At 41.6% G+C, this 12,133-nt stretch overlaps 1 protein-coding gene across 2 annotated transcripts in view; it reads right to left on the bottom strand.

Annotated features, from left to right (window-relative positions):
* Positions 1 to 3,850: 3,850 nt before the first annotated feature.
* Positions 3,851 to 12,133, bottom strand: part of FLI1 (Fli-1 proto-oncogene, ETS transcription factor) — a 39,245-nt gene continuing 30,962 nt past the window's right edge. Inside the window, exons 5-8 of one of the 2 annotated variants that reach the window (XM_009587643.1) lie at positions 10,276 to 10,341; positions 8,725 to 8,787; positions 7,394 to 7,441; positions 3,851 to 6,411 (exon numbers count right to left, since the gene is read on the bottom strand). In XM_009587643.1, coding sequence (XP_009585938.1) covers positions 5,882 to 6,411; positions 7,394 to 7,441; positions 8,725 to 8,787; positions 10,276 to 10,341 — 707 coding nt within the window. In that variant the 3' untranslated portion in view covers positions 3,851 to 5,881. The remainder of the gene's footprint in view (positions 6,412 to 7,393; positions 7,442 to 8,724; positions 8,788 to 10,275; positions 10,342 to 12,133) is intronic. The other variant, XM_009587645.1, reaches the window with a different exon arrangement.

The raw sequence follows: 12,133 nt of genomic DNA on the forward strand, positions 1-12,133 counted from the left end.
AGCGTCGGACTTTACAGCTCCAGGAGACACAAAGTTAACGAAAAGCCAAAGCAAATAACAAGTTTGCAGCAGTTCCTGGAAAGGAAGAAGCAAGCTCTTGTGTTGAAATAGCTATGCATCAAACTGCCAGAGTCCCTGTGTCATTCCTCCTCCTTTACCAACTACAACTTAAAATAAGAAATGCAGATCTTCATCCTTTTCTGCCTGCTCCTACATAAAGAGCAGCGAGGTCCCCTCCCCTAAGAAAACTTCCCCTGCCCAAAAAAACCCTCCTGCTTGTTTGCTGCAGCTATTTATACTGGTTGAGTGGCTGCTCAGCTGCAAACACCCCTGCCATCACTGACACACCTGCCTGCACAGTGCCTCGTCAGGGGCAGCTCGTTCCCCACTGCGGAGGTGCAGAGTTGATGGGGGGTATTGTGTGGTGGCCCCAGTGCTGCTTGTCTGTCTTGTCTTTCTTTTTGTGCATTCAGTATCGGGTCTGTTTGCTACTCTTGGAGCCTGAAGAGCTGAATTTTGCCAAGGATCTCTAATACCTCTTCTGATATGATAGAAGAATCTGAGCTTTATGTGCAGGGGTTTCTACATCTGTAGGTGAAAAAATGGTAACACAACAAGCTAAATTATGTGTTATGTGTCATTCTTCGCATGACCTTAGTCGAAGGTCTCTTAATTCTTTTCTAATATGATAGAAAAGTCTGAGCTTTATTTGCATCGAGTTCTGCTCTTACAGATGAAAATCATAATATATATGTTATGCTAGGTATTGTGTAAAAGTATACAAATAGCGTCTTTGAAGTGAATTTATAAACCCCAGCCCCCGATGTGCCTCTAGACTACAGCTCTAATTAACACCAAATGCAGCAACACTCAGTCTGATGTGGGAGAACCTGCTTGGTTAGGAAGCGGGCTGAAGTCTAACACACTAATTTCACAGGGGTCATTAAGAATACTGTATCAGCACAGCAAAGCAGCCTGTAAAAAAAATCTATTATTGTAATAGTATAATAAAGTGAAGCTGGCTCCTTTAACCTAGAATTTACAGACCGATGGCTCTTTTCTTCTGACAGTAGGGGTGGGAAACAGCAGCTGGGTTCATCAGCGCTTTTAGTACAAAGCTTCAGGCATAGTCATTTACTGTCATTGTGAACAGTGAGAGTGCACACGAAATATTACCAGTAAGTCCAGCTTCACATCAAATATTTGCACCAACAGAAGTTATGGCAATTTCCCACATAATCAACATCTCATTAGGACTGAAATACGCTTGTTGAAGGGTAGTATGAGAAGTACTTCCTTCTCTTACTAATGGGAATGTCTTAGAATGGGGAATTCCCTCTCCCTTGCAATAGAATTAGGTGCATGTTAGAAATCCACAGTTGTTTGGAAATTCATCCTTGGGGTTGAAATACAATTTTTAGCTATATAAAAGCAATAAGCCACTCGTGTATACAGAGGATGGGTCCTGGCATACGAGGGTTATAGATAGGAGTAATCTCAGATGCTTGACAGTAGAAGGATTTGGCATCTCCTAACTTAGAGCATCTAACAAGTGTTTAAGCTCTAGACTCTAAGCAGTGATTTAGTGGGGATAAAAAGCCTTCTTCAAAATATAGTTGAAAGCAGGTTCTAAACTTGATTTCTGTAGTTAAGCAGTAAGAATACCTTCTTGTTCTCTCTTTCTCTAATGTGCAGACACTGAGGCGGGTACATCTCAAATAGAAACAAACTGTCACAAAGATCCCAGCTAAAGGAGCTGGAGCTCAGAGCCATCATCAGTTCTACCTAATATACAATCTATTTATAGAAGGTGAAATGTAAAGCTAATTCTAGTTTGGCATATTTAAGCTAGATCCCATTCAGTGTTTGAACTTGGGGAGTAGAACAGAAATACTGGGTGAATACTAGATCACTAGAAATTAATAGCTAAATTACCACTGATTTCAATGGGAGCGGGGTTTCCTGGTGAGGTTTGAATTCTGAATTTTCATGCAGAGAAGATTTTCTGCTATCCCTGTTGACTCACAGCTCACAACCATGTGATCCCAACCATCTGTTTGGTAAACTTTCTGATTTAAGCCTGCAATACTTGAATTCCATCTGCCTTGTCCTCCTGGGAAAAGCAAAAAATAGCATTAGTACTGTCAAATTCCTTGTTTATTTTCTCTCAACGTGTCCCAGAAACTTGGGCTGGGGGGGGAGATCCCCCTGTTATCACCCCTAGGGCTTCCAACATGGCAAAGTCAGGCTTATATCAGGGAGTACAAGTGGGCTACTCCGATCTGTATGTTACTTCTTGTTCTTTACCTGAGGAATGTAAACTATTAAGATCTTATGAAAATGCTAAAAGGTGCCTGGGAAGTGCCCCACCAGTCTGAGGCTGTCTGGCACACTGGTGTGAGATCTCTTTACTCCAAGATCTCTTTATTCCATGGGAATGCAGCCTGCAGTGGGAGGCAAACTCTGACTAAAGCTAAATACTAGCAAATACTAGCAAAGATTAATATCAGCAAGGACCCTGAAGAGAGGGATGAAAAAAGGCTGAAAGGATGCTGTGGATGCTGCTGATCTCCTTCCATCTCAGTCTGGGCTTCTTTAAGAAGTTGCAACTTGGAGAGCCAGAAACAGATGCTTCTTAAATCGTTGGTTGTTTTCAAAAGCCTTTTTTTCACCAAGGATCCTGCTGACTAAATTTTGCTATCAAAGACATCTTTGCACTCTGATAACCTTCAGAATTCTGCCTTTAGACGTTTTTGTGCGATCTCAGTCTTCAGATTTTCCTATTACTGGCAGCTGGGCAGGCACACCGTATTAAAAGAAAATACTTGGTATTTCTGTTGATGATGCATAGCCAGAATGAATCTGGATAGTGCTAAAGTGAAAAACAATAGAGATAAGCAACAAAACACTCACCCTTATGACTAAATTGAGCAACTATGGTTGAATACACAAAGGGAACAGCTCTGTGGTGGTTGAACACACTACTATAACTCGTTTTCAGAGCCCAGGCTTGCTAATCAAGCTGGTGAAAGCTATTGTACTAGAAACTTAGCAACAAAACGTTGCGTGTGGAGGAAGGAAATGGTGTACTTGTGCAGTTATGTATTTCTAAGCGTTTATCAAATCGGAAAGATCAAGCTATCTCTCAGGACCACCGTGTGTCTGCAAAAATACAGGAAGTGCCTTTGCCTGACCTTTATACACAATCAGAAGATTCCTTGGCAGTGCTTGTTTTTGCAGCCTCTTACTCCATCTCAGGAATGCTTTGGAGCACTGGCTTTCCCTGGGCTTTGGGGATAGGTGAGAAACATGAGCAGGCAGGCAGGCTGGTAATACATACAGCATTGCACATACACATTCTGTCAATGACTTCTTGAGTACCCTGAGGAGCAAACAGACGGAGATGTCTATTAGGTCAGTTATGGCTCTCGCAGGGAGGCTGCGTGTCCTGGCACTCGGCACGGTGCTGTCGCCCCATCACTGGGGCACCGGGCAAGGTCTGCTCCCAGCTCTGCCACCGTCCTCGTGCGAGACACTTCACCTCCTCGAGCTTTGGCTACTCTACCACTTTCTCTCTCTCTCTCTCTCTCTCCATGGACAAAAGATGGAGCCCAGGTTTCCAATTTAGACACTGCAATAACTAAATTAGGTCTGATAAACACCGGCTCCAGAGACACAAATTTTCTGGACTAAGGTCGTTATTGTTTTATAGTGACCAGGATTATGATTGCCACTACTATGGAGCTGCTTTGTTTTCCTTTTTAGCTAAATTTAATTTAGAGGCAAAGTTCATGCTTCATCTGCAGGTATGAGAGGGGAGGGAGAGAGTGGGACAATATGATGCCTTAGAGAAGAAAACCATTTATTTTGTCACATTTTTTTACATCATCCTCTTCATACAACAGTTTCATTGTAACACTTAATACATTTTTTAAAAAACACCAAGATTACTTGCAAAATTATATATATTTTAATATCCAAAAAGTACATTGCATATATATAGTAGCAAAAGCCCCATTTCCGTGGGTAATTTCTTCATACTTAAATTTTGCGATTATTGCAGTAATGTTACTTATAAACATCCCGAAAGCACTAAGACCTAGACTGATTAGCTTGATCTTATTTTTCCGTTTTGTTAAATAATGGCATCAGTGCTTCTGTTTAAAGTTATGAGCAGACTATAATGTTCTGGTTTCAGGCTCTCATCCTGCAATCGGGTGCACATGGACCAAATCTTGCACCCACACAGAGTCCCAGAGGTTATGTCTAGACTAGATATTTGTGATCCTGTTAATTGGTTGCCAGTTAATACAAGTTAGCTAATAGGTTGTACATGTAAGTCTCACCCCCCCTATAGACATCTGTTCTAAAACACAAATGCTTGTGGTTTACCCTTCTGTTTATGGCACCAAACCACCATTTGTGGATCATCAAATTAACATGTGCAAAAGTAGAGATGGCTGAGAATTTTTGAATGTTTAAAATTTAAATGAAAACCCCTAGCGAAAGTTTTCAAAAGGATGTTATGAGAAGCATTTGATAATCTATGAAGTGGTTAAGATCTTTCCAAAGTTCAAGATTTTGGTGAAAAATAATCAGAAAATATTTAAATAGTTGCTTTAAAATGCTGGTGCATGTTTTCAATCAGCTTCAATGCAAACATGTTAGCTAAGTGGAGTTAATTTGCAGATGACTATGTCAGGCTAATACAAGAAAAAACTCTACTCTAGACAAACCCAGGGAAATCTGGAAGGTTTCTGGCTACTTTGGGGGTCAATTATGGATCCAATTGCAGGACCAAGGCTATCTCCAACAGATACATTACTCATGTCTTATTTTTTAATTTTTTTAGCAAAAAGTACAAAGCTACAGCCCAAATGTACAGATTGAAAAGATGTACAAATTACATTAAAAAAACAAAAACAACCCACAAACAACTGAGCTGACAGTAAAAAACAAACCTGCATTTGTGACCGAGGTCAACTCGTTTTATTTAATCTTTCTTTTAAAACTGTGAGATATAGGGAAAAATAACTCTGCATAATTTATACAGTAATTTGCCTTCTGATTTGTTGACCCTTTGGATGACGGTCTGACAAACGCACAGCGTTCGCGAATCGGTAGCATTTAGCGATCCCTAAGACTCTGGCAGAGCTCAGGGGCCTGCTGTCATTTATTTTACTTCACTTTTGCTTTCAAGGAATGTCTGTGCTTGACATTAGGTTACTTTTTGTTCTGGTTTCTGATGTTTCTGGAGTTAATACACAGTCTAATGAAGTTGTACACTCTAGAAAAGTTCCTTCAATGCCCTTTACTTCTTAAAATATACATGTACATATATATATATGAATATATATATATTTAATTTCCAGTTGGGTGAAAATCCTCATCTGCCTTAAAGCTAAGATTCCAGTTGCGGTCCCCTGCAGCCCAACGTCCTCCACTTAATGGTCAAATTGCCTACCCTCTCCACAGCGAGAAAGAACCCCATGCAGTCATCTTTTCCTACGACCCACAGTTGGATCTATGTCTTGTCAAAAGCCTTTGAATCCTTAAAAATTTCTTTCATCAAAAAGCTAATAATCATTCCAGGTAATGGTGAACAATCTTCATAGTCAATTCCTACAGAGGACATAAGCGTTAAAAACCAAAGAAAATGCAGAGTACTGGCCCAAAGAAGCATCCATCTCTCAGTTCAAGACACAAGAGGCAAAGTTACAAAAGTAAAAGGTTTGATCCAGGAATAACCAATATCCAGTTTTAATTCTTCCCCAGAAAGGCCACAATTATCCATTAAGGGTCCCCCAAAAAAACATAAAAATCCCAGAAGTAAAGAAAAAGTCCAACCAGACTGATAAAGGCCACTTGAAGATAAAAGCATCTAGTAATAGCTGCCCAAGTGTGGTGATACATGGGCGTTGGGATGGCGAGGGACGTTGGGGTTTGGATAAATGCTTCCTGCAGGGGAGGTCCAATAAGGTGAGGCTGCTCCAAAGAAACTGGATGATGTGACAGGCATAGAAGAAGGGTGCGGGGGTACAAAGTTCACCTTCTGCTGATGGGCATGGTAAGACGGCATGTAGGAGAGATCTGATGGATACTTGTACATTGACGATTCAGTGGGATGAGGCTGAAGAGCCTGGGCAATGCCATGAAAGTCAAATTTGTAGGCATACCTTTTGCCATGCACTTTGGTCATAATGTTCTTATCGTAATAGTATCGGAGGGCTCGGCTCAGCTTGTCATAATTCATGTTGGGCTTGCTTTTGCGTTCTCCCCAGCGCCGCGCCACTTCATCAGGGTCCGTCATCTTGAATTCCCCATTGGTCCCTTCCCACGTGATACAGCTGGCGTTGGAACTGTCCGACAGCAACTCGAGGAGGAACTGCCACAGTTGGATCTGCCCGCTCCCTGCGAGAAGCAAGCCAAAGAGAAAAGGAAATGACATTGTGTTTCCTGCTTAAAAGCAAAGACAAAGGCAGGAAACAGAAGGACTATCTCGATCTTTACTGGGAACTGCTCCTTCAAGCCTTAGAAAGTCTTACATAGGAATGGATAAACTGTTCCCAGCAAACAAGTTAGTCAACCCTTTGTTCTGTTCATGAGTTTGAGGTCAGATTAGATTTCATAATGGTTGCCTTTGGCCTTAAAATCTTCAGGCTATTCATAAACAGGCTTTTTCCCGAGCGCACTCTTCTGCAAAATTTTTCACTGAATAGTTAACACGGTATATTTCAACTCTCAAATGTTTACCATGGATATGGTTTTGGATACCTACAGTTTTCTTTCCAGTTGGTGATCTGTGTTACGTAAGATTATTTCTTCCCCAGACTAGATGACTCCTAGTTTTATTGGGTGTGGTTATACTAATAGTAAAAAGCCTTATGAGGATGTTTCCTTACAAGCATTCAACGTATACAAGTTTGTTTAGTTCAAGCAAGATTTACTCCATGTCTTATTCCCCAAAGTCAGGGATTCTTTTCTGCAGATGACATGCTAGGGACAGTTATTATGCAGTGACTTTCAGAGATGTTTTGTGCCTTCCATTCAGCTAATCCATACCAGACAGTGAAAAACTAACCGCTACTGCAAATCTGAGAGACCAGCATTTAAGTCCCCTATAAAACTCTTATGGAATACTGGTTTTGGGTAAGAACATTCAGGATGGTGATTTTGTCCTGACAAAGATGATGTTGCACGACTTTCCTCACTTTTCTGTAAGGATTTTTGCAAAAGCCTGTGTGAGAGCACAGCTACTAAGGTCAACGGCTCTCACAGCGTACCCCAATGGTAGAGGACAACAGCTACTCATCCAGTACAGACTGGAGCAGTAGATCAGAAGGAAAGCTAACCCGTTTGATAATGGTGGTCTGAAATTTAAAGATGAACTCACCTGGATTGGCAAGACGGCTACTAGTGGGCCCCAGGATTTGATAGGGATCTAAAAAAAAAACCACCCAACAAAAGCTATTTTAAAAAATGTTTCATCAAAAAGAAACAACAGCTCATTATTGTTTAATCTAGAAACCAGTTCAAATTTTCATTTTCTTTCTTTACTCTTACTGCCTATTCTCCTAGGGCCTGGAACAAACCTGATGTGTTCCTTATTTCTTTTTTAGCAAACAACCACCAATTATTTATAGAATCCAGTGTTTCTGGCATTGGTTTCAGACTTGCCTACTTTCCAAGTCCGTAGTCTCTTTGGACATACCCTACACTTATGTGTCAACTAGAAAACATGAAACGTGATGAAAAAAAGTGGGGTAGTAGAACAGTAACAAATCAGGAGCAAATCTATTTCTCCTAATAAAAAGAGCTGGACAGCAGATGAGATTTTCAAATTCACTTGTTAGCAGTTGAGCTTGCTTCCCTCTGAGGTCAATGAAATGTTCACCCAACTCTCCCTTACTGAAGCAAACAGAGCATTAGACAAATGAGAGTAACAGGAGTTTTGTCACTGGCTCCAATAAGGCTGAGTGTTTCTTGAAAACCCCACAATGCATTCATTAGGAATGAATTCCTTCCCTTTTTGTGGGGCCTCCTCAGCCCTAATCTCTACACTTCTCCTTTGCTTCTCTCTGGTTTTGGTGATTTGGATCTATAGCATTTGCTCGTGGATTGAATCGATGCCAAAAGAACCAACCCCCTAAAAAAAAAAGGGATAGAAAGCAGCTGTGCAAAGCAGAGAAGGTGGTATTTAGCTTTTCAAAGGCCCCTTGGGAAACTAGCAGGAAACACTACTGCTTGCTGCCCAACAGGGTTTGCTTTTCTTATTTGGTTTTCTTTGACGCAGGGGAAGCCCTGTTGATTCTGTTTGGCGACACTTCCATTGAACATCACTGCAGCAGAGGTGAAGAGGTAGCGAGCAGACACTCCACTGCTGCAGCACGAACAGCTCCGTGCCCCTAACTGCTCCACGACCTATTACAGGGCATGTCGTGATGCTTCAAAGGAGATGCAGCTGATGCTAGGCACTGCATGTGACTCAGCTGAAACAAGGATGTTTCTTTTGAATGGGGAAGGACAATGCAGTAAAACAGAAATGGTTTGGAAGAATTGCTGTCACTGCTCGGTCACAGTTGACTCATTATTCTGAGACTTCCCTGTAAGGCTCTGCCTGTTTGTCTTGTGCCCACAGTTGGTGCTGCTTGACACATTTATTCACCCAATCTAGTGCAAATCTAATCACTTAGCAAATGCAGTAGGGACAAAATCAACAGTTACCTGGCTGGGGCCGTTGCTGTTCTGTTGTCTTATTCACATTTTGTGTCCCTGCAACAGGAGGGCCTGTAAAGACAGAGAAAGATCTTATATGTACTAGAACAGAAGAGGAGGAATGAACAGAGAACAAGGCAAATACAAGATACATTGAACAGGAATAATAGCGATTGGGATGGGAAAAGTTTTCTAAACCTAAGAGCTGATATTTTTGAAATTGCACTATAAAATTAAGATATTTCACTAGAAATTAAAAATTTCACTGTAAAATGAACATATGCAGATGAGGCAAGGAAAAATATTATGTAGATACTTTATTTGATTTTCTGTCTTTTATTGCAACTTAACTTCCTTCTAGTTTACATCCATGTTTTGAACAGAAAATAGGATTTTTTTAAATGCATAAATTCTGCCCTTCTTCCATGTTGGAAATTTTTTCAATATTTTTTGGAAATACAAATTCTTTTTTAAAGCAACCTCTTTATGCAAAAACTTTTGGGTTTATCAAATCAAATATTTTGTTGAAAATATCACAGCCATTTCTATAAATCACTTCAACATTAACATCTGTTCCACCTCTTCATATCATTTCTCATAACAGAAAATTATAACTCAAAGAATAGTCTTCACATTTAGAGCGCGCATAGCTCAGAAAGCTGCAAAGCAAAGGAAGTATGATCTGACAGCCACGTTCTGCCACATTTATTTGTACCCGGTAGTATTTTGTTGAGAGTCAAATGTGCCCGTCTTGCACTGCTGCACAGGGATATACCCCAGCAGTAGAAGCAGGGGAGAGCGTGGCTCAGTGTCAACTCGTTATGTTAACTAGAATGCAGTCTTTAGGGACAGGGAATTGATATTCCTAACAAGATGTCACATAGATGTACTGTGAATTCAAGGATACTATAAAACCAGTAAGAAACAAGAACAGTTGCAGTAGGGGCCCTATCTGCCTGCTAGACTTTGTGTAAAATCTTACTTTCTGAAAAGTAGTAAGAAACTCTCAGAATCTGCCCAAGCTGTCTATATCTGTCCCTAAAATATTACACTGGACTACAGGAAGGTGGTTAACATGGGGTTTATGTTTGTATGGAGGATCTGCTCCTGGGCCCTTAAGCAAATCCTGAAAGTATTAGAGGTTCGTGCTGTCATCTTCAATACATGATTCAATAATAAAAGTATTTGTGTCAATTCCTATTTCTTTTCATAACATAATTTTAGCTCTTATCTTACTGACTATCCCCAAACCTTCCGTCCTTCTGATGCTCATAACACAAGCCAGCCATGCCCGTCTTCTCCCACAGTCTCATTTTGATCTTCCGTTGCAGAATTTGTGATTCCCATTGGGACAACTTACTTTTGGGGAGGCCAGAATGAAGTATTTGTGTCGATTCCTATTTCTTTTCATAACATAATTTTAGCTCTTATCTTACTGACTATCCCCAAACCTTCCGTCCTTCTGATGCTCATAACACAAGCCAGCCATGCCCGTCTTCTCCCACAGTCTCATTTTGATCTTCCGTTGCAGAATTTGTGATTCCCATTGGGACAACTTACTTTTGGGGAGGCCAGAATTCATATTATTGCCCCATCCTGTTCTCCTGACTGCATCATAGGAGGGATCTAATGACAAAAGACAACAGGCACAGAGGGGTTGAAATCAACTCTTCCCAAAAAACCTTGCAAGAATCTACCTTTGTATCTTGGTTCCAACTGGCTCGGTATTATGCAGATCTATTATTTTTCCTCTCCCATATCTCCTGTGCTCCCTTGGCCCTCTCACAGAGGCAACAGGCCGTGCATACAGCAGTTGGGACTAGCTGTTTGGGCAACGCTCGAGCCTGACACATTCTGATCATGAAGTATGGTCACTGCACTCAATGGAGTTTAGAGTGCGACTCGTCCCATCCAAAAAAAAGGAAACCCCCTTTCTCTTATCCCAAGATGACAGAAGACCACGGGCAGAAAAGGAGGATGAGATGAACCCTTTTGTTATTTCACAGAAAATAAATGGGGACTTTAAAACCCAGGGAGGCCAAGGACTTGACACGCACAATAAGGAAGCTATTTTAAGGAGGGGGAAAGGGGGAAAAAGCATCCTCTCAAGTGAAATTCAAAATGCCCCTCTGACCATGCCACTGGAAAGGAGTGAGCACTGCCCCGTGCCCCGTTGGGCTGCACAGCGCAGCGGGGCTGCGCAGCTCCCTGCGGAAACATCCCAGGCACTTGCACATTCCTCCCGGCGCTGGGAAAGCCGCTGCAGCTTTGAAATTACAGCCTTTTAGTTATTGGCATGAAAAGGAAAACAGAGAAGGGATGGGAGAGGGAAGGGGAGGGGAAGAGAGAAAGAGGAGGAGGGAAGAGAGAGGAATGGGGGAAAATAGAGCTCATGTAATCTGCCTGTTTTTATTTTTATTTTACTTATTTGTTTTTTCCCTTTTTACTAGAAACCACAAACCCCACTGCAAATAGATGAGACTGAAAAACAAACCGCTACAGTTTCAGCCTGGTACAAAGAGTGTGACAGGACATCTCTGAAAGAGGGAGGCAGCAGCCCCAGCCATGCTGTCCCCAGAAAGGAGCCCTGTCCCTGCTCCCATGGCCGGGCAAGGAGCAGCAGGGCTGGAAACTGGCTTGCAGCCTGGTGCTGCCGGGGAATTTCATCCCCGAGCTCAGTCCCCAGCAGTTGTCGTGGTTGTAAATAAGATGCTATTTGCACGGGTGGCATTTTCCTTGCTGGAAACCTGTCGTGCAAATCCTAACTTCATCTGAGTGCACCCGGAGCTTGGGCTGCTGCTCTATCAGTGACTGAAATCAGGAGAGCAGAGATGAGGTCTGAAGTAACCCCTGGCTTTTCCCATGTCCACTTTGCAGCCAGTCTCTGACTTTCATTTCTCCCCTGGGATATCCTTCAGAAGAATTACAACTAGAGCTATTAGAGCAATGCTTTGGGAAATATTTTGAAAAAAACGTGAGAGTTCTGCATTGAGAGAGAAAGGCAAAACCTCAGAAATTTCCACCAATCGAGATGCTAATGTACATTTTGGTTAGCTCAATCAGAAACAGTTTTGCCATTATGCAATTTTAATGGAAATGTCACTTACATGGTGATCCTGTTAAAAAGAAAGGTAGCAATTAATTTTCCCACAGAAAAATTCTTTTCAAATTGGGGAAAAAATTCCTTTCCAAAAAGTAGCAGAACTCATCGGACATTTTCAATTTTCTCTGATTCTTTTGGGTCAGATAATTGACCGACGTGAATCAACTGCTACAAATGGATTGGTTGATTCAGATGCATCAGCATGTTCTGAATAAACAAATAGGCCATCATCTGGATAGATGATCATCCTCCTCCTCCTCCTCCAGATGGAGAAACTTTGTCACAGAGGAAGAGCCTGCTTTGCTCACAGTGTCA

Source organism: Fulmarus glacialis, unplaced genomic scaffold, assembly GCF_000690835.1.
Source record: "Fulmarus glacialis isolate BGI_N327 unplaced genomic scaffold, ASM69083v1 scaffold29631, whole genome shotgun sequence".
NCBI lineage: Eukaryota > Metazoa > Chordata > Aves > Procellariiformes > Procellariidae > Fulmarus > Fulmarus glacialis.